This window comes from Ceratina calcarata, unplaced genomic scaffold (genome assembly GCF_001652005.2).
Source record: "Ceratina calcarata isolate Rehan_Ccalc_2016 unplaced genomic scaffold, ASM165200v1 scaffold53, whole genome shotgun sequence".
NCBI classification, from domain to species: domain Eukaryota; kingdom Metazoa; phylum Arthropoda; class Insecta; order Hymenoptera; family Apidae; genus Ceratina; species Ceratina calcarata.
The window spans coordinates 575,906-599,880 of record NW_017176451.1 but is presented as its reverse complement, the minus strand read 5'-3'; the positions used below and the strand labels follow the sequence as shown (position 1 = coordinate 599,880).

At 38.9% G+C, this 23,975-nt stretch overlaps 1 protein-coding gene across 1 annotated transcript; it reads left to right on the top strand.

Moving 5' to 3' along the window:
• The first annotated feature begins 3,959 nt into the window (after positions 1-3,959).
• On the top strand, positions 3,960-23,726 carry LOC108628633 (uncharacterized). The gene is made up of 3 exons (XM_018030704.2): positions 3,960-6,638; positions 19,129-19,338; positions 20,626-23,726. The coding sequence occupies exons 1-3, from the start codon at positions 6,554-6,556 to the stop codon at positions 20,958-20,960; spliced, it is 630 nt and encodes a 209-aa protein (XP_017886193.1). The 5' UTR covers positions 3,960-6,553; the 3' UTR covers positions 20,961-23,726.
• Positions 23,727-23,975: the final 249 nt, after the last annotated feature.

Genomic DNA, 23,975 nt, shown 5'->3' with positions numbered 1-23,975 from the left:
AAATTTTGCAGGTAGCTTTTTAATAGTAATAGGAATCTATAATAACAAATTCAACATGCTAGCATTGTTTAAGTATATAGCCTATACATTCTTAAGTAGACATGCCTACGTATCGAATCTATCCATCGAATTTGATCCCTTGCATGTTTCAAAGGAGATACGCAATCAACTGGTCGATAGGCTGTACGGTGTTTACAATGCTTTTAAGACGCACCTTGTAAGCAAATATGCATCGAAGGCCACTGTAACAGAGGCGCAATGAGTCTATTTTCATTTCGCATGTGCTATGCCATGCGTTCGCGCGTGTCGTGAAACCTAATAATAAAATTAAAGAAACACAATGGAGCCCGTGAATTGGTTCGTAAACATCGACATCCGTCCGATAGGATCGATCGATTAAGTGGGATTGGATGTAAGTACTCGAGAGAAAGAAAGGAAAGACGATTCTCTCTCGTTTTAAAAAAATTCCGAGTGATCGATTTCTAATCTACTCCATAAACGCGTCGAACACAAATGGACCACCTTAACAAAATTAAGTCTTTAAAAGAGCACATACACAGTAAGCGTTACATGCCGCAAGTTGAAGCTTCTAAATTATTGTGAAATCGATATTTGCACCCTCCCAATCGAAACAAGGAAGTCTCTGAAATAGCAGCCAAACAAATACTAATCGCTCGGTAATTTTCACAGAAAACGCATTGTTAACGTAGAACAACTTATCTAACAGACGCATAAGTGACTGTTAATGATAAGACGTATATATAGACGCGATACACGAGGGTCGTAGAACATTTCGCACGCCGTCGTGCCGCAAACAACTGATTTAGACGTTATACGTGAGCATTGTGCGGGATGAAAACGGTCCGCGTGGAAATTAGCATGAGAAAACGTTTCGGAAGCAGGATTGAAATGTATGGGGCAAACGGGCATAAGTCAATGTGACAAGCAGGACTTGGCGGTGTCGAGACGTTGCGCGTCGCCGTCGTGTCACGCTGTGACATCTTCCTGTCGGATTGATACAATCCCAGAGGGATCTATATTTACCCGTATAGTATATGCTCGGACTGAACATTTTACAAATTCAGTAGATAAAAAAACAATTCAACGTATTATTATTCTGTACAATAACGAAGCGCGACGAGGATTTATAGTAGACGAGACATGTATTGTATTCCCGGTAAAACTTTAAATGGAAATGTTTGGATCTCGCGTCGTCGCACGGACCCGGCATGTAATTGATGTCTGTTGTACTCAAATAATATTCTTGTTTTTAGCCTAGATAAAACAAAACTATGGAGATGTGAATACGTTTTAGGATTTTTTTTATTATTAAAGATTGGTTGAAGGATTAGAACGAACCATCAACATCGAATTACTAGATACATTTCAGTGAAATTCTTTTCTATATGATAATTAATTTTTATCTTGAGTTCAGTTATGTGCATCAGTCATTGAATCCGATGGATTACGCTCCCTCAGCTATGTTAAATGGGTAACTTTGATAGATTGATCGTTGACCGATAATGTCGATTGATCGATAAATTTGTTAGATTTGATTGTAGGTAGACTGCTTGGCCACTGCCGCAACTAACCACCTCTTGTTGATTCGTTACAATTTATATCAACTGCTAAATGAATTGCGATTCTTAATATAAATTTCAAACAAGTATTTAATTAGCTTTTTATTAACCATGAACGCTTTTACATGTATCCTCAATAATTCTACAAAAAATTGTTCAATTCAATGTTGATTAATATTCATGCAATAATAAATTACAATAAACAGGTTGAAAAACATTCTCTTTAACGAAGTATTAAAGATTTTATATTAGAAATGCACTAGTTTAGAATTTATCAATTTTGTCTTGAATGCCCATTTTATCGATCGATCACGGTGGTCAAAAACTAGTAGGAATATAGTGATTAAAAGTCGACGATTTCGTGTGCGAGAGAAAGAAATCGCGGTCGGACAATACACGATGTGTAAGCGACCCATCTAACGCGAACGTATCGCGCGCTATGTCAGTAACGGCAGAATACATCGTATGAAACGTGAGATGCTCGTTAGTCTCGTTCCAGGTGGCTCGTTATCACTGGTAGCAGTGTGTCAAGTATCACATAAGTTAGCCTCAACGCGTGACACTCGTGTAATGCCTAGTAAAGGGAGAATTATGAAAGAGCCTCGTCATTCAGTAAAAAAACGGGGCGGGAAGTGCAGCAAGGAAGATTCATCTGATCTGGAAGATCTATTGATACGACCCACCCCTGCGTTATTCTCAAATTCTGAAAACAAAGCGCGATGCAACCTGGGGTGAACGGTGGATCTCGTCTGTCACGTGCGCATCCAGTTTACGATCGATCGCGTTAAACAGACGTTATGAAACAGATAATGTGATAATGCTTTAATATTGACCATGTTAATAATTGCGATTAGTTCTTTTCAGACTCGAATGTCAATGCTGATTGTGAGTGTCACTGTACATGTATAAACAGATAAGTCGATTGAATCTTACTTCTCAAAGTAAACATTTGTTTTAATAATCTCTAGAAGTCCAATAACTTTCGCCTTCATCATGAAGAATTAAATTCTTGGTATGAAGATATCTTAATGTGTTTAAAAATTCATAAAAGGAATTGTACATAGATGAAATTCGACTCTATGTCTTGCGCTAGTAATATTAGTTCAATCATTTAACGCGAATATTTGCAACCTAGGCAAAATACGATGGTCGTTTCAGCAGTTAAGAGCACCGCTGGGACCGGTCAAAAATATCAACTTTCTTTTTTGGCCTAAAATGTTTTTTATACTATTAAACATAATATGCGAGTATTCGGAGCTCTATATCGCACGTGAAAATAGAAATTGTTGGAAAAACCGCGTCTTCCCTCAACGATGTCCATTAGGGTCAAGTGAACCTCGTATAATCAAAGTTGATCGATAAAAGTTGGGATTGGTTCAATGTCGACGGCAAGATATAAGTTAATTCGGGGCATGTATGTAGTAACGCGTTTGCACAGTGTGGGATTAAATCCCGGAAGGAGGCCGCGTATCCCGGCGAAAATATTTAACGTGGAATTAGTGGGATAGAAACGCGGCTATAATCTGCGACCTAGTGATGAAATTATGGTAATACAACTCGTTTACTGCAACTCGACGTGCGGTGACATCTCAGATTTAGTAGACGCGAGCGTCTCAACGACGGAGTGGCAAAAACGAGCAAACGGATATCTAGAGGAACGAGAATTTGCGAAATTCGTGAGACGCGCATTCATTAATATAACAGTAAACTGTATAATTACTAATACAGTAGTAACCGTTACCAACAGAACTCTCGTAACTCACCTATATTTTCAGATTTCTTTCGAACTTTGCCAATAAAGTCATGTTTCATTATAGTCATATATCAAGAAGATTATATAACGCGTACGATATATTCGTAAAAGTTCTCTACCTAAGTATCCGAACACTTTTACGAGCAATTGTACGTAGGTATATATCGCACGGACACGCGACATTTATCCCGCGATTCCTGTTTACTTAACGTTCGGATTTGGCACGGCACAAGCCTGGCAATAATCGACTGACACAAAGCGGCAGCAACGTTACGGAATTCATTCGTCTTATTTTTTAGCCTCTCGATCGTTCGCTCAATTACACGAGTAACGACGAGCTCGATGATGAGACGCGGTTTCGCATAATCGCAGAAAACCAAGGGTAACGAGTCGTTTGAAGTCGTTTAAAAGAAAACTGAATTTGCATCCAGCGCGGAGGGCATTCGGCGTCATTATCCCGACGGGAATGGGAAGTCTCAGAGAGGTTGTTGCGGCCGGGTATTATGATAATCGGCCGGTACTCCCAGTGACCTACCAGTCGTCTGCTTAGGATGCTCAAAACGGCGGATAAAAGCGACTGCACATGATCTTTACAGCCACTCGAACATTAGGTCTATCGAGTCATTCGGTTGTGTAATTCTTGGCACGCTGTGCACTTCTCGTTGTTCGCTCTGTGTTTCACGTATCGTACACAACCAAAGTTGCATTGTACACAGCCGCTGGGAGCATTATTTTACTCTAGTCTTATCTAAAGATCGTGAAGCGCTTGTGCGTCGGTGCTGGTCGTGTTTTCGTGGTCACGTTTTCGTTCGCATTCTTCTAGACCCACGTTTGTATCTTCGAATATCGCGGTTGAAAATTTCATGTTGAATATCAACGACCAGTCGTAATAATTTTTACATAATATCATAGTTGCGAAACAGAGGCAGGTGTGCATGAGGGAAGCGATAAAGTTTAAACATGACGAATTGTCATTCGATCTTCTTATATGTATCTAGATCTCTTCTCAATGTAGAAAGCGGTATAAAAATAAATACGATTTTTCTCGACAATATCTGAGTACGTTCTAGAATCGACTTATTATTCCGCCGGTCGCTAGCGTATAATTGACAGATAATGGAACTGTTCGCGATAGGAACTTAATTAAAGGTTCGAGATGCTTGTTGTTCTCGCGTTGCGTAGGAACAAAATTTGATTTCGTCATCGTTCAGCAGTGTTTCAAGGAAGTTACCTCGAATATCATCTTCGAATTCTTCTTTCTTATTTGCAAGGTGTTGCATTCTTTCCTGGTGGTGACTCATGGATTTTCTTCTTCCAACATCTCGTTGTTTTCGCGAATGAATTTGACGTTTCCTAGAAACGCATTCATTCAGTGCTAAGGAAAGGAGTCGCGTAATTGGCGCTTCGTAGTAGGTAGGTAAGTAGTGATTGTGATATGTACTACGTGCCGCGTCACACGGTTTTTCCATCACAACATAATTAAGAATCTTTGTCACGTGCCAGTTAAGCGTTTCCAAGTTACGATTTCCTTAATACGCCCATTGATGTTCGATTATTAATGAACATCCTTACGATTAATCATCAATTCCCATCATAGAATTCATTGATTTATTAAAGTTTTCCGAGTAAGGATCAATTAGAATAATTTGAAAAAATATGTTTGCTTCGAAGGAACTAGAAGTAGCAAATTCTCAATATATTCTCGAGTGGGTATTAATTTCCCATTAAGTTTACTTTTTCTCTTCAGGACTAAAATTTACAACTTGTTTTCTATGAGGATCATCCTTCGCGGTTAAAAATAGAAATAGTGTTGTTTATCCTTCCTAGTTAAACACTACGTGCATCTAGATACTTGTAAAACAATAATATATAATTATGTACGAATTGCATAAATCTATGGTACATTACAGAACTGACTTAACGATTGCCACAAGTCGGCAATAAGACTATAAGCTACAATCAAAGTCATTCAGATATGATGTTGCAGTAAACGTATCAATCTTTGAGCTTACATTTTTTATCGAAATTCGATGAAATAACAAGTTCGCACCTGCAGTCATTCAAGGCTCTCAGAAAGTTTTACCTGAGTCACATTCCAACAAGAAACCCAATGCAAAAAATAGAACTTAAAATCTGTGATCACCGTTTACCAAAAGAAGCAAAATTCACGGAACCATGACTGCGACTCAAAGTTCAAGAATCCCGGAAACCAGTGTCGAACAACATCAGCGAAAAAAAGCCGATGCTAAGTGTAACGATTAGACTGCAAATTCTCATGGGCGCGTCTGCGGCTGAAGACGGCTTTAAAATAAAGTATAAGTTTGCAGTTTAAAGAACGAGCTGACACCCATCAAAATCCACCGACACCGAAGGGAGAGCCGAGATCGTAAAAGTCCGAATTACGATTGAAAGTCGAAAAGTCTGAAAGAAACCTCGAAGAAACCCGTTTGGAACGGTAGTTTTTGCACACTTGGAGAGTCGGTGTTCGGGAGTAACTGCAATCCGCGCCGGGAACACGTGTACGACGACGTGGGTACGTGGTGCTCGTATAAGCTGGTACAGAAATTGAGAAAGGAGCGACGAGGATGGTGCGGCGGCGGTGAAGGCGGCAGAAGAGGTGGCGGAGGAGGGGGAGGCGGCCTCGAAGAGAAGAAGAAGAGGATTTCAAAGCGCGTCGGTATCGAGAGTGTGCGAGCGAGCTAGGAAACGGGCCGACCCACGACACGACTCGACGCGACGCGACGGGGCGGCTTCGTGGTGGGGTGTCAGCCGCGGCTTATCTGGCGACTTTATGTATATTACGATGCCCAAGGCAGGAACACGAGCAGTTCACTGCTGGCTAACTGGTCGGAGAAGTCGGCGAGGCCGAGTCTGAGCCCGGCGGCCCGGTTCATCCATAGAAACGTGTTCGAGAGCTAAGCGACGCCGAAATTAAGAGCGTTCCGACGCGCACGTATCCCGCACGCGCACACATTTAATCCAGATAATATACATCTATACACGTGCGCACGTCGAGTGTATATTATACACAAACGTACACAAGGAGAGAGAGAGAACATCAAACGTTGACCTACCTATCGGAACAATTACGGATACCGCCCTGTGTATACCGGTCAGGTGTGCGCGAAACCGTAGCCGTGGTGGAAGCTCCAGCCGTTTCGGAGTTTGGCAAGCTGATCGAGACGCTATCGGTACTCCTCAGTGATCACTACGATTCAGGATGATCGTTCTCGCGTGGTCCTTATTCGTGGTGCTTTCGTTACTCGTCGCGACGAACCAGGCCTTTGTCGCAGCTCCTGCACCAGGTACTGACAATTCGTCTTTCTTTTTAATTTGCTGATCACCAACTTGTGCTTGGAAGTTGCGTTTGGAAACTGTTAAGTACTATTATCAAACATATTGTTTCACGAATGATCTATGCATTTAAAGTTGATGCATATTTAGACGCGTAATCATTTCTCAGCTTTTTAACTTGTCGGGCTAAAGTCACCTGTTAAATTCTGTTTGTCCCGCACTCACGCTTCAACTGATCAACCAAATCAAGAATGAAAATAGAGCGATCATAGCACGGAAAATAGGAAAATTTCACTGTTTCACACAATATTTGATCAACGGTTTTAAATTATAAATTCTTATGAACCGAGAATAAGTTCTTAACAGTTGGAGAAAGTGTACAAACTCGTGTGAGAACAGTTTCTATTAAGTACACGACGTCTCATAGAGCCGCGGTGTTAGGTACATTTGCGAATACATATTACATCCGGCAGAGTTAATACTACATTGTCAAAGTTCTCGATGATTATTTGGGAGACATTGCACGAAGAGAATTGCGATGTACAGAGGGTTCGCTCGCACCGGCGGTGTTTTCACGTGGTGTCTCCAGTTGAATTTTCGCGTACGCAACGAGACACGTTTCCCTTTGGTCAGGTGAAATAGCACCCAGGAACTGGTTTCTCCGAAGCTTCTGGCAAACAAACGTGACTTTCTCGCATGGTTGATAAGACGGGCGAGTGTGTAAATATTGAGAGGATTGACATTTATATAAATCGAAAGGAAACGTTTGATTTTCGTGGATGGAACCGTAGTTGCGGATTCGCGATATCCGGATTCGTAATATCCGATGATTTTTCGTTATCGTAAACACAGTTGATCTTTAGACAGATCTGGGACGACGAAGTTGATTAATGTCGGCGAAAGTGTATAAATTAGTGTGAAAATTACATTGATCAACCATTTCGTACAAACGTGTGTATTAAGAAAAAAGGATTGAACGTATCATTATTAGTATCAGTGACTACCGCGGTTCTAAAACTTGTATAAAATATAAAATCTAATAAAAATTGCATACGGCACAGCATCGATCAAATAACTGTTCCTTTTTTCCCTATTTCATTTCGTTACTAATTCGTACTCTGCATTGTTTCTTCTATTGAAAGAGCACGTGAGTGAACTATTTTGAGTGCGGCGTCCCTCAAAGTGTCGGAGCGTATCTTTATAAAATTGAACCGTTCGACTTCTCTTTCATGAAAGTCCCGTTAAAAATAGACAAGCCGGTGCGCTCACCGAGAAAGGCTGATCAACAAACGGGCCGTTTCATTCTGAAATTGCACATCGCGCGCGGCCTATATGGCAAATAGATTTAACTTCCGCGGATCGTTGGCCAGGAAGAGATGTGACACCTCGGCATACGGTTTGAGAAGTTGCCACTGGTCAATATGCATTTATCATGAGCTTTTACCCAGAAGCTTCAATCGAGAGAAGGAATGCTGTCCAATTTTCGTCGGCTTTCATGCAATTGAGAAATAGTAAGTCCGTAATTCGAATTATTGATAACGATATCTGTGATAAAAATAACTGTATCGAATCAAATATCGGTTCGCGTTATCTGGCTAGATTACAAATTTTATAACGACTTACACGATTTACGGTTCGTTTCTTCGACTTTACTTCATATAGATTTATCTTTAGACCTATAAAGCATTTACGATTATAGTCGCCGCAATAAAAATTAGTCTGACAGTCGGATTATGGCTCTCTGTGGCGATCGATGCCACTCGAGGAACCAAGTGACGTTTGATCGCTATTTCTAGAGACGTTTATTCGATGTAAGAGGCGTCTGTCAATGATCTTATTCAATCATTCATGTGCTCGTGAATGTCGTTATAGAGACGGCAAATCTTTAAGCTTCTGTTCTCGCATTAGACGTTCTCTCGTGGAATCAGAAATTCTGTCCTTTTCTCGGATAATTTTCAAGGACCCCGGTTCCTGTGAGAATTAAGCGGAACGCTCGAAAAAAGTAAATCATCATGTTCTCGGGACCTTTCACTACAAAGTATACAAATGTCGACGTAAGACTCTCATAACTCGGATTATATTTCGCGAATAAAGAGTACTTTTAAATTGCCACGTAATTCGCGAGTCACGGATTTCCCGTTTTAAAAACCCTGACGCGTTTCGCGTTTTATGTTGTCCTAATCTGTTACCGCTTACCACTCGCGAGCAAAAATATTATCATCTTTCGCTTGTAAACCCAGCGTACAGCGTACGTATTTTAAAGGAGACAAAGTGACTTTCCTGAACAAGAAGAAAGAAGTGGAACTCGCGAGTTGCGTATCCAAGCATTTTGGAATTTCCGGTATAAAAACTGGGCGTACCTTTTTCCTGAATATTTCTCATGTTTCCCGTCTGTTAGTTGGTTACTCTGAATTCAACAATTTTTACTCTTCTCTCCGAAATCGTTAAAAATTTGTCCATAACCCAGGGTAAAAGGATCAATACCAGCAACAATGCACACTGTTTTTTATCTACCACGCAATACTTTGACTTTTACCCATACGTCATTCCATTTCATCAGATACCTCACGCATCGAGAACCTTCTGATTACGCAAACATAAAACCGTCGAACGTGTCGAGATGCACAAAAGAAAGTGAGAAAGGACACACCTATGCAACTTTACATCCTACGATAATTGCGCCCGGGTTCAATGATTCTCATCGATTAACGCGCTACGTTTCGTTCGCATGAGGACGCGCTCGTCGTGCAAACAAACGCCGAAAACGGAGGTAAAAGAAAAAGGGATGAAAGAAGGAAGGAAGGAATAGAGCGACGAAGAGAATGCGCATGAATTTGATTTTACGTGTTAATTACACCGGATGCAGCCACCGGTTCGCGGGCCAGGGGCGGTAGTTAAATACTCTGGCCCGATCGATTCGTTTACCTTAATTGTCGCCGGTTATCCGTTAACGAGCCTGTCGTTTTCTGTCAGCCCTATTGGCAGCCTGCCAGTAGCCCTTTTAAACCCACCAGCGGACCTCGATTGGATATTGTGGTAAACTGCTGCAGCTGCAGAAAAGCTTTGCATGCGCGCTTGCATGCATTAAGGGCGAGATCGTCTAATAGTCTAACCCTCTAAACCGGTACCAGAAACAATAAATATCGAAACGATGCCGCGTGGGAAAACGTGAAGAATGAATGATCTCTAAATTTCTTTTTTCCCTAATATCCGCTCTGTAATGATCTCCAAACTTAATCAGGCGTATCGTGAATATCAAAGCCCTTCGCACACTTGAATTCGAAACCTAAACTACACTATGTGCATTGAATGAGATTCTAGCACAATTTACATCCGTCGTAACGATCGATCGAACGATAAACGCGAATTACTCAGGTGTCCGATTAATCGTCGTTAATTCAGCTAGCGTAGAACGGCGTCTGTTCGATTATTCTGAAGAGCTATCTATAGAATACACGACTGGGCGCAGATGTGTTGCAACTTGATCGACGAAAAATCTAGAAGACCAACGATTGGTGAAGTATTTACTGTGAACACGGCAAACACTGACGTTCTCTTCTACAACCATCTTTCTCTCGTTCATACTTTCCTTCTGTTGACCTAGCCCGAGCCGGCTCTCGCGAGTATGAACCTCTGAACAAGAAAAAAGACGAATCATTTGTGGAAACGTCAATCATGTGCAACTCGGGCGGATTGCGACACGATAAATGAACGCGATAACACCATGGCTTTATCATCGATCATAAATTGACGTGCAACGAAAATGCCCGTGGCTTATCTCTTTTAGCTCCTGATGTAATGACTGAATTTTCTGAAGGGTTAATCTTTACATTCGTATTTCAACCACGTTTTCTTTCAACGAATAATATTGTACTAACATTTACTGATAATGAAGATTTCAATACCAATCTAAATTCCAAAGATTTCAAATCGCCTCCTTCGTTCTACTAGCCGCGTGACGAATTTATTGTCACAACTACTTTGAGTCTAGTACCTTTCAAGCATCGTGCGCGTTAGATCAACAATATTATTTGCGTCGATAACGCCACCAGTGATTCTAATTGATTCGTTCCAAGACGCCATTCGGAGATATTTTTCCTCGACTCGGGATGAGGAGGATCTATAAAAATGAGTAATCTTGCCTTCCATTTTACATACTCTGCGGGAAGCTTACAGACTTTGCACACTGACTTTTATTTGTGCCTACCAAGAACTCATTACGGGGATTAGCGCTAATCGCTAATTCGGTTCTCGAAGCAGTCGGCATTCCGCGTAAGGTTTACGCAACCTTTTGTACTGTTCATGGCTTTGTTCTTCGAGTAAAGTCCCGTAGAATCGGCGAAATATGAAACGTAATTATCATGTGAGATTCGTAAATGGGATTTAATATATATTACTATTCTACAAGTGCGTACGTGAGAATGACCTATAAGTATGGTATCTATAAGTTACACTTCATTCGTTTCGAAAAGAGAATCAAAGTTGGTGATATTTCTGTTTAGGACGAAATGTTTAACTGTCCATTACCGGAGATGTAAAAAGATATTGACTCAAGTTAATGACATAATTAATAATTCTTCGTATGACGAAACCAGAAATATGATTATCGAAATCGTTTTAAAAACGTGACTTAAACCACGTATACAAATGTAGGCAGTTTTCGAGCTCAGAGAGGCGTATGAATTTTGGAAATACCTAATATTAGAGAATGAAGTAATTTGCAGCAGGGGAATGGAAATCGGTTAACGAAGTCGCCTATTACAGATTTCTAACTGCTTCTAAGAGGCTCTAACTAACGGGTTAGCTACGAAAAAAAAGAACCCGTTGATCTACCAATGGCGTTAACGAGCCACGACTTGCTGGAAGTGTCTCGATTTTAGAACAGCGGAAACGACGCCGATAATGAACGCCCTTAATCAGCACAATACGCTGTACGATTTCCAGTTTAGTTCTATTCTTAGCTCTGGTTCCATTAACGCGTATACAAGACAATAGGGTTTCAAACCGTGATATATATATTCATTAACGGGGACAAAATGTTCAACGAGATTGTACCGTAGGTCATTTAACCTTTCGTGACCCGAATTTACACTCGTCAAAATTACTTCCGCATGTATCCTGAATGTCAGAAAGTGAGTATATAAAATAGGAAAGCGCGGGTATAAAATTGGAGAATTAAACGCAACGGCAGCTTTATAATTGAATATTATAATGCACACGTGAATTATGCACTTTATGCGATGAGATGCTTAATTGACAATTAAAGATTTAAAAGGCCCAGTAGTTATTTCAATTTGTTTAATCCATAATTATAATTCCCAGTGGCTATGAATTTCGTCACACGTGGAAAAATTGCAATTAGCGGGATAAAGATACTATGCTCGTTCAAACACGGGGACACGTTGCGTCAGCGTATTAAATATTTGTCGAGCAAGAAACAGCCATGCACAATTGTTTTATTTGAGGTACACTTTAATTATACGGAAAATTTGGACATTTGCTATTATTATTTCCTGACAATCAGAAAATTGCGATAATTAATATATTGATTAACTTTGACGATATAAAATGAAAACACAGATAGACCTTTGATGAATTTCATAATCTACAATTAAATATCTCTAAATAACTAGTTACATAGATGTGTTATTAAATTATACGCTTTCAGTCAGTCATATACATATGATCTAAATTGGTATCTAAATTTGGTGCAGGACCACCGTCAATTATCCTAATCTCGACTTGCTAAATTTTTGGTCAACCGGTTCAGTAACTCGGCTAAACTTTCTATATTAGTTATACGAAGATCTGGCTCGCCTATGTGCAAGCGTGTAACAGGCCCAGACAACCGTTATCCAGTCGTGTGGGTCGTCGCTGAATGCCCGACGTCGAATAACTGTCCCCGTTTGTGCAAAAATTACCACGTGAATACAAAGTCGTTCGCTCGTCGAATGATAATAAAACATCTGCGTTTCGCATTCTGTATGTGCGAGTATTGCATCGTCGCCTGGAGATCTAAAAGTCAGATCAGACAACATCCACTTCATACAGAGAAGCGCAGACGTCTTCATTCTGAATAACGTGTCTGACCGCGAAGTTCCGGAACTTCTTCACGTAATAATAAAAATCTGCTATGCCTGTAGTAGAGACAAGCCCAACCTTTTATGCTTGCTTTCTGTTTTCTGAATTATTTTATGCTCCACTACGACGCTAATTATTTAAAGGTAAAAGGATGTTCTTGGAAAGATCTGAGAAATAAGCCGAAATTCTACTAATGGGAAATTTAATATTCTTATGGCGCAAGAAGAAAGTATCGGGCACGACCCAGCCACTTAACGTACCCAAGATATTTACGCCTTCGTAGAAACTCGGGTATCATCGATTAAGCTTCAGAGTACTTTGATCTATTCTGAGGTTTACCGATAGTATTTGGCAAATATGGACCAGTGCAACATGCGCTATCTAGATCTCGGTCTTGTTTTTTTTTTTCTTTGAAACAAAAACCGAAGGGTCGTCCCTTGGAAGCCCAGCATCGGGCCTAAGTCTAGAGCACAAGACTCTTGTGTCCGTTCACGTGCACGCGAACAATGGCCGCGCACTTCAGGCTAGGTAACAATACTTCCGATAATAATACACGGCGAACATGAAAGTTGGTCCGTGGCCAAGTTCCACCGACTGGGGCTGGACTCGGCCTCAAAAAACAAAAGACTTTGTTCGAAGGTCTCGCTCCTAAACAAAGATTCGAGATAATTGTATAGTTGTCGAAGAGGGCCACACGCTAAATCTCATTCCTTCTCTACGATTTTAATGATAAGCAGATCGCGGATTCTATGCACTTATGAAAGAATTAAATACGTACAAAATATAAATCCGATGCATAAATCTGTACAAGATATCAAAAGCAAGTACGTATTGCAATGAATATATGATAAAAGTTACATTTCTCTGCATTGTTTTAATTGACTAATATAAGTATTTTATTTTTTATAAAAATCCGCAATCTAATGATAAGCATAACAAGATTCGTTTTCAATTCAATTTATGTGGAATAATTCTGTGTTAGAAACGTATCTGATTGAATTTGATTTTAAGTGTTTTATCTTTAAGAAAATTAATTTAAGATACGAGATTTAATAATCTGTTAATCACCAAAAATTCCCACACTTTGTTTGACATTTACTTTAAAATATTTCAAACATCGATATGAATTTTTAATTGGCTGTATCTCTGATGTGAGACGAGAGATATACAGTGAAGAAAATAAATCAATGAATGCCAAAAGTAATTAGAGACTTAATACTCGTGCACAGTACAGTTCGAAGAAACATCCTTCTAGGATCCAATGTATTATCAAATGTATATTATAGAGTGATTATGTAATATCCAATGCATGACTAGTTTTTTTTCCTCTGATACATCCTGAAATTGTGTCCTTTAAAACAGAGGTAGTAATGATGAAAGCATGATAATACATTTAAAAAAAAAGGGATCAGTCATCGAGCTTTGGAAAAACTGAAATTCACAATTCATTAAAACTAATTCCCCTTTTAAAAATCTGATTTGAGATCACGTGTAGAGATCGATACGATACCCTGAGCGTGCACTTTATCTTTCAAGAACATTATTTTTCATCGATAACCACGATAATGTCGTACAGCATTATCGGTTCGTGTATAAGTATAATTGACTCGACTGCTTATCGATTTAGGAAAACTAATTAAGAGGGCGAATTTCGATGAAAGTTGCTAGGCTTCGTAGAGGATGTAAATTGAAAGATTGCGTCAATCGTTTAGTTTATTATCGCACGATTTAATTGCTTTTTAATGAACTGGCTTCCTGTTTCTTATTTTTCTTTAATGTTTCAACCTAAATCGCTCAAACACTTTTTCGCCCATGTAAATATCAAAATATACTAAGAATGCATGCAACGAATACAAACTCTAGCCAACATTTCATAAAAAATTACACAGTACAATATCTGATATAGGAAATAAAATGTCAATCGTTATAAGAGATCAGTCGCGACACAAGGGGCCTGACCATGAACATCTCGAACGTGTTTCATACTGTTCGTCGAGTGAAACTTTATCACGTGTAGCAAAACAAAGGTTGGATAATTAACTGCGTGTACATAGCTGGAACCGTTGCTGACTGAGCTGCGTCCAGGAATAGTACAATAGAAAACAGTTTTACCAGCGAAGTCAACGAGGACTTACTGATCAGTCAACAAATGCGTTGCGCAACTATCGTGCCGTACATCATTCCAAACGATCGCGAACAGATCCATCTGCGTCGAGAAAAAATAGATAGATAACATGGACCGTACATAATCGGATTGATTAACTAAACAATCGCACTATATGCGATTATAATCGTTATCCGCGTTTCCAATTTTTCAATCAATCAATTTATCATATATAAATCTAATTCTTAATAAATATAAATCTTCGCGATTACCATTAGAATAAAAATTTACACAGTCAGGATGTAGATTCATTTAATTTTTACGGAATATTGCAAATTGCTAACTCAATCGGTGTACTTCCCAAAGGTATAATATACCACTCATAAAACTGCGTGTAACAATGCTATTTTCTTATCACTTTAAAACGAGCAGTAACCTACTTTGTAATGCATTTGTTTCATAATTATTAAGAAATACCGGCCTCTTATTACCCTGTTCTATCTCGTTGATAAACTTTTCGCCAAAAAGTTATCCCACTGAAGTTCGAGACGGAAGTTGCGCTTAAAGTGTAGCTGTTCCGGCATGGTCGTGAAATAAATCCGTTGTTATGTTACACGAAACTTTTTCCCCATCACGGGAAACGTTAAATATATTGCATCGTACGTAGACTAATCAAAAGTATATTAACTTCCCTGACTCACGCTTTCATCTTTTAGATAATACATTTAATGCCTAAATCGTTAGAAATGAGTGACTTATATTAAAAGACATTTAAGGAATCAATTATTAACGTTAAGCAAATCAGAATCGCCAATTTGTGTGAAGCAGACGCATACAACTCAAGGATATCGTTACTCCGCAGATCCATTCGATGGGCTCTCTCATCTTCATTTTAAATCAGGAATTATATTTTACAATAAGCTTCTCTTGTTTACCCGTTGCATTCTTCCTCGAATACGTTTACCGTGATATACATTCCCGCGTAAATACAAGATAAGAGAAATCGGAAGAGACTAATTAGCAGATTCATCCTTTCTTCAAGTATGATGCAAACTTTCGATTATATCACATGTCTCTAAATTTACCTAGTTTGATTTAAAGCAAAAATCTTACGGATTGGATTTTTTTCAACTTCAGTATAATACTTACTTGCGGGTAATACAAAACTAATGAACGCCAAATTTACAGGTAACAGCGTGTTCAATAACTCAATACCGTCATTATATTAATTGTTTGCAATGATCTTAGATAAACATTGACAAGTGAATGTCAGTTATCTAAATCTGTGTGCACACGGTGTACCGCGATATTCGCAATCCAATTTTTCCAAATCGTTATGCACATATGCGTGTATGTTGTTTCGGAGGTCTCAATCGTAAAACTGTCCAAAAAATTCCACATTTTTTACCAACAAATGATTCACGTACAATTACTCGTGTGCATACACCGGTGTAGTTAGTCTTACGTACATACAATGCGATAGTCGAGTTTCTGGAATGATCCGGTAAATATGATACACTGTGCAGTAACAAAGTTTAGTAGACCATCTCGCGAAGTCTATCCATTGACTTGTAAAACATTCGCGAAAATGATCTAATTCTAAATATTATAATTGTTCTCCTACTATCCAACAAAATTATTCTCTGTGTCATATCTTTTAAATCGATGCAAAAATATTTGAATCTTTGTTACTCCATTCTGTACATACATATTTGCGCCACGAATTTAATGGAGCGACCCGGCGCGAAAGCTTCCGATGGGGCCAGAAGCCAATAAAAATAGAGTCCATTCGATTTTTTTTCGCGACGGACAAAGGTGGAGCTTATGTAACTTTCATTGTGCCAACGTCGATAGCTATACTATGTAGCGCTAGGAAAAAGGCCGAGGATTTTCCATATTCAGGTTGCTTTCATTCCCTTCGAGGGAAAAGAGGCGTACGTGATCCACGAAACGTTCGCTTCGTTTCTTCTTTTTTTTTTTCCTTCGTTTCCGTTACGTAGAATCGCTTATACAGGCTTTTTCTCCACTTAACGCGAAACGATTCATTCCTCCACGGTTTCATGTGGGTATATAGCCCGGCCACGATGCCGTCTTAATCACCGGCGACCTTCGGGAATACGATTACAGGAGATGGCCTGACGAGAAATTGGCGAGGACTCGCATCGTACCCAATATACCGTGAGGCAAATTGAAGATCTCGAATAAGGCCTTGCCTCTCCATATACGATCTCAAACTCTTTTTCCTATTTTCATTCGTTTTATTATTTCTTCACCGGACTGCCTCGGACGATATCCCGTATGGCTATCCAATTATTGAAAACTGACTGCACAAGAGTACCAATTTGAATTCAAGTCAATTTAATGCCGTTCTTTGAGCACGCATTTTACAATCCTCTACAATGGCATATATTAATTAGCAATGAAATAGGGGATACCAAAGATCATATTTGTCTTGAGATCAATAAGAACCGTGATCACAGAGGAACCACACTCTAATTACGAGCAAACACGAAACTCCTTTGCGTCTCGTAAACCGGTAATCTTGTAAGATAATCAATTCGAAACTGATTAAAGGGTCGCCCCGGATCCATCGCTTCGTGCTTTAATTGCATACTCCTGCGAGAGTTAAACTCGCGAGAAAACGTGTGGCTCGGTGCTACCTCATACTAGCGGATACCTCGTTCCATAAGGTGATACCACGTTGACTATATGTAAGATTGAATCATCTAATAGATATGACGATCTGACGAAACAGTTCTACAAATCAATGGGTTTAGTCCAGGAATCCATAGTCATTAGTCATGTTAAGGTCTAATCAAACTCTTGACAAAAATTTAATTTTCTCGAGCTTGCGTATTTGGGAAACAAAACTGTGTATGTAGTATTGAACCGTGGGAGTACATACATATATCTCAAGCAGTAATTTCGCATGAAATTAAGTTTCGTAACGATGATGCCGTCTTGTAAGTAACTTTGTATCACTGTGGCGTCCTGGTACGTCAGAAGCATATAATTTAAAGTGGGCAACCTCGAATGTGTTTTTCTTTATTTTTTCTCGTACTTCTTTCTTTTTAATTAAATGCACTAGTTTTTATTAAAAAACAATGTTATCTAAGAGTGCTAACACTCCAAAATGTTGACATTGGCCGAACACTTTTTTATTCCCAAAGTGGTATGTCAATAACGATTGCGATCGCTTTTAATCCTAATAGGAAGATAAATATATATGTTGTCACAATTTTTAGATCAGATAGGTCGATCCTAATTTTGGCACTAATATTTTTTCTTTACAAGAAAATTTATAATGAAATCAGTACAGATAATTCAATGTTTATACATATATAGTTAACAATGTCGGCTGAAGGAAGCATTTGGACCGCACAATTTTTAATAGTTATTAACACGTGGATATGTAAATATATGAAATTATTAGCATACCTAGTCAGTAACAATGAAACGAGAATAATTAAACTTTAAATATCCAGTATATCTGAAACCAAAGAAATTTATGAGCATTTTTTAATGATATCATCGTAAGATGTTACGACGAACGCTATAAAATTAAACGCGATGATGTGAACTGATTGATGGTACTTGAAAATATTCGTCACGTAAATCTGTCTCATCTTGAATCGCGCTTGATCTCACGATCTTAGTGAATATTTGCAGATGAGATACGAAACAAATCTGACTCTGTTCTGTTCTAATGAGATATATTGCCCCCCACTGAGTGAACACGTGAAACATTTTTACTGATTTCATATCGTCCAGTTAATGGCTATCTCTCATTTATTCTCTTGTTTAATTTTTTTTCAAGTGATTTTATCTGAAGTGCCTACGTCGTATCGGTTCCTGAGCTCGTGATGTTGTGTAATTTTCTTTTATGTTAATACCACGAACTTTGCACCTATCTACATTGGATTATTCTTATCGTGAGATTTTCACCACGGTACCCGGGAGTCCCTCAAATTCTACGAACTCTTGTTTGCAAAGTATCAAGGTTTATAAATCAAAAGAAATATTTGATCGTTATACATTTTAAGAGATGAGAAAGAGGTTCAAAAATGATAAATCAATTTAAAAACGAAAACAGTCAAATTATTGAAAGAAATATAACAATAATGTCAATAATTGATTTACTCAAAGTTTTCCAAATACAACTTCCGAAAAGCAAATCCTATATTCATAAGAACGCGGAAGTATTCGCGACATCTCTAACTTCAGGGGCTAATTGTTCAATTATCTAGTCCTATCGTCGTTACATGAGACTTGCCTATTTGTTGACCGCATATGCAACGATATCTGTCTTATTGCAGTTCACGGAGCGTCGAGTTACGATGTCACTGCGCAACGACGATTGGAGAGCAACGAGGTGATTCACAAGGCTAATAACGACCCTCAGCACCCGGACGATTCGACAAACGATGATCGTGACGACGAGCAGACGGTCTACGTAATCGAGTTCGAGTCCGAATCGAACGAGAAAGAAGAAAGTCTGCAGACTAAAGGAGGGAACGCAACCAATGGTAATAATGCTCGTTCAATTTGATGCCACCGTTAATCATTCCACTACATTGAGCGACACCACCACACCTTATATGGTCCTTGCCCCATTGTTAACGACATTCTTTGTGACGGATGACATCAGATTTAATCGTTATTTATCGACGGTCAGTACATATTTGTTATGGGACCGATAATTCCTCTAATTTAGTCTGTTTAAAAGCGATGTTGAAAAGCTCAAGTAAGACGAATATCTTTTAGAAAAATCGTAGAACCAGGTATCTCGAGTCCCTCGTTCGTCATGAATTATTCAAAATCTTCTGTTTCAATTATACGCGTAACAAAGCTCCTCGCAGTGTAAAGTTCTCAACCGAAAGAGATGAAATCAACAAATGAATCATATCCCAATTATACTTTTAACAACGCATACGTAACGAATTCTTAATTTCGCGAACGTAACATTTTATTAGCATCTTGCCTAAATGAACAGTCCGAACAGTTAACAAATTAATAACCGTCGATTCGCATACAAATCTTTCGTAATTAATGTCTGAGCGAAAGATGTATATGTTACGTATTTAACAGAAAATCGCTACCAGAATTATTAATGTCACGCGCACGACAACTTATTCGTTGACATTAAGACCGTTGTGAACTCCTGCAAAACTTTCCATGCGATTTTAATTTTACCCCCACAGCTTGCTGTCATACAGGGGCGTCTTACAATTAGCGAAGATCAAATTTAATCCACGCTATACGGGCTACTTTCTCTCTGGTCTCTGAATAGTTTAAAACAACGGTAGAGTCTATATTAATACGAAATATCGTATTCCTCTTCGTTCGTTCCTACTTTAGAGTTTCGAGCGATTAGTTATGGTAATTAATGAAAACTGACTAGACGTACACGATCGTCGTTGATCGTCGAACGTAATTTGCATAGTGAGTTAGACGTGAGCAGTTTGATAATTGGACTAAATCAATTCCGGCATTGATTTGGCGTAAATTATTAAGGAATTTATAGCTGTGAACTAACTCTCCAGCTGGTACCGTAACGAAAGACGTCATCAGAGTAAACCAATAACTACATCTCTCCGTTCTACATACATACACATAAATGTACGTGACCATCGTGATCTACTGCTTTCGATTTACGTATAGGACTCGTGGGCGCTATTTCAGATATCACTTTATTAAGTGTTTCATTAACTCTCCTTCTCCTGTATAGAAAATTCCTACCCGAAACCAATGAACAGCCCTAGTAACGATGCTATCGTTTTCTTTCACAGGCGAATTTGTTCTTTCTGTTCCAGGCGGAGATGAAAACCCTTTGGACCCGTGGTCGATTGTCTGGTACATCGGTTCGTTTGGCGGACTGGTTGCCTTCTTTCTGATCGTCAGCTGTTCCGAATGGTGTTGTCGTCGCGGTGGAAGGCCGCTGACGGTTCCGTACGCCCAACGAACGGAGGTGATCAGCAGCGGACAAGTGGTGACCGAGACACCTCCGCCACCGTATCACCTGTTCGCACCGCCGCCGTACGATTCTGTCAACTACGGCGAAATCGTGGATAAGGCATCCGGCGAAAAGGTGGATATCTACGTGATATCTGTGCCGATTCACAGACCTGTGGTCCAGGCTCCAGCCTAGGATTGCCTGGAGGTGATCCTCGAGCTGAGGATACGGCCGAAGTCGAGTTAGAAACGCCACTGATTCGCGTCAATATCAGGTGACAATCGTTCGTTGTCCGCGATCCGCAGTGGACAATAGTACAAATCGATGGAGCGCGTGTGTCGTGTCGCTTCTGGAAGAATCATCAGAAGACTTACCTGATCGGTATTCTCTTGACTGGGAAGCAATTTTTTGACAATCGTCTGCGATTCGTGGATACGACTCGTCGGGACGAGTCGTGAATCGTAAGGGAAACGCAGGACGAGCCGACGAGTTGTGTTTGAAAGGATATCACGAGTACCGTCAATAGTACTCGAAGAAGATTCTTGTTGCTGTGAGAGAAATAAGCAATCTTCTCACGATCAAGGAACATCGGTCACGGATAGAAGACGAATCAAGTGGGAGAAGTACTCGTAGAACGAGGAAATCCGAGCTGCTTCGAATCTCTGCGATGACCGATAGAAATCGAAGATATCGAGCTTTTAAGAAACCAGAGAACGTTTTAATACGTTTTTAACGAGTATTTAAAGGCAAAATGTCTATATACATATATATCTGAGTGAGCGCGAACAAAGAAAGGAGACGAAGTACGATTGGACAATTTTTAGAGATTAGATAACATCTAATGTAAGCGAGAGAAAAGGAAACGAAGAATGAAAATCTTATCGTATTACGGCTGGAGTGCAACTGAAGCAATGTTGTCTGTGATGATGTTCGTGACATGAACTGAAATTAATGAACAAAGTTTAAAAGGAACGCGTAACGACGCAGCGATGTTGAGTTGTGGAAAATTTTTTTTATTTAAAAATATAAAGGAACGAATGGAAAATAACGTGTGAATGCAAAGCTCGATAAGGGAGCAAAGATTAGAATCGATCGCAATCGCTTTAATGAATTATTTATCCGATCACTGCCTGGTCAGGTGAATGATTGAAATCCGAAATCATTCTAATCCTTATTAATATCTGTGTCTATACTGGTTCTGCGTTCAGTTCGTTGTAACCAGTTGAAGGAGCAAGGAAACTGCCATATTTTCATAAACGAAAGCAACGCACAAGACGAACTCGGATCAAGGACGATCGAAAACTAGCCAGAATATCGAACTTCCAAACATAACTAGATAGATATATAAGCTATTCGAAAGATAAAAAGATCATAGCTCTCCAGTCACTTATAAAAGCCAAAAATTAAATAACAATTACAATATTTGTGTCTGTTTATTTCGGTATTGTAGAGCGAGATGATCTTTTCGTCTTTTCATTTTAGGGGATACATTAATAATGGGCGGATCCACTAATTGATCGCAATATACCATACTTTGCCAAATCGGAATTTGACAAAAATGGAAAAACACGGTTGATTACGACCGTTCCATGGACTAATTAACCCGTATCTTTGATCGGAACCAATTACAAGCGCGATTTTTTTTCATTTTTCAATGATAATTCACACTCTTTTTTCCGGGTTCCATTTGCGTGTGGTTATTGTATAACGGGAAGCTCGTGTGTAATACGCTTCACAACCTGAGTGATTTATCAACCGGACACGTGTGCGAATAAATTCGAATAATCTCTAATATTGCTACACGCGATTGACCTCAATCGTGTTCGCTGCAAGTCTGACAATTATGGACGATCGTATATACAAAGTTATCAGTTGACAACCATAAAGAGAATACATATAAATTAAATGGGAGTCACGAAAACAGTCGGTGAAACGATAACAGCGATGTTTCGAGAGAAGGGCGACTTTTTTCGTTTAACGTTAGCGTCCGTGCGGTTGAAAATCTTATTTGTTTTCGTTTTTTATTAAGTATTCTCATCACATGGGTACGTTCGATAAAGTTTCAAATGAAACACCGCTGAAAATTCGCATTTTTACGTTTATATCACGTTTTGCTTGTTCTGCGAATTGATAAAATATTGCGAGGAAATAGTATCACGCATTATACAAGAAATAATACCAGATTTTGTGCGATTAACACGCAGCAGGATTTTTTTAATTATATTATGTTAACGTTAAATATATACAAGTAGAGAGAGAGAGAGAGAGAAAGAGAGCACACGATTAAGATTATTGCGCGAATGCGATTCAGTGTAAAATCCATTAAACGATGAAACGAAAGGAATACATGACCCACGTGTGAAGATATTTTTATTTTTTCCTTCGTGGAATGCCGATTTTGTTATGAGAAAGTACGGTCAACATTTTAGAACGTTGAATGTCTTTTTTTCAATAATTACATGAGTTTAAACGAAACACGTGAAAAATATTCCGAACGAAAATTAGTTGAAGTATTGTAAGCGATTGTAGAAGAAAACATATCGTGGAATTCAATTTTATTTATAACAAATGTGTGATCTCCGCAATGTTCTTTTTAATCGATCGATTATTGTTCGGAATAAAAGCAGTGAATTTCTGAATGTGTGGAAACGTGTTAGAGAAATTTATTATACGATTAAGATAAAACGTCAATTATTATTATTATTTGTATTATTATCATTACTACTAGTACTACTACTATTATTATTATTATTATTATTATTATTATCATCGTCATCATCATTATTATCATTGCGATCGTAATTATGTTCTCGATGATAGTGTGAAACGCGTTACCATGGATTCGTTCTCCTTAAAATTTTCAGAGTTGCACCGCCGTATTTATTTTTTATACTTTTATACATGCTGTTTATACATAATTCCAATACTTCTATGTTATCAATAAAAATTTCTTTTCTCGAATTCATGCCGTATGTGTGTTTTTATTTTCACCACTGCATAATACATCTATTCATGTTTTATTAACAATTTCCCTTTTCCGAATTTCCATTTTTATAAAGAGAACAGAATGCATGACTACAAAAGTAGAATATTATATTTATTCGAATAACAGAAAAATCTTATCAGCTTATTCTATCAAAATGCTAACTTTGGTTTATGGGCAAGTCATAAACGGCTAGCGGTCATACATATTTTGCAAAAGATCGAAGG

Bases quoted from the DNA above. Each gene is read 5' to 3' on its own strand.
- LOC108628633 (XM_018030704.2), top strand. From the start codon at position 6,554: ATGATCGTTCTCGCGTGGTCCTTATTCGTGGTGCTTTCGTTACTCGTC. The intron at 6,639-19,128 runs GTACTGACAATT...GTCTTATTGCAG, and splicing joins TGTCGCAGCTCCTGCACCAG to TTCACGGAGCGTCGAGTTAC. The intron at 19,339-20,625 runs GTAATAATGCTC...TTTCTGTTCCAG, and splicing joins AGGAGGGAACGCAACCAATG to GCGGAGATGAAAACCCTTTG.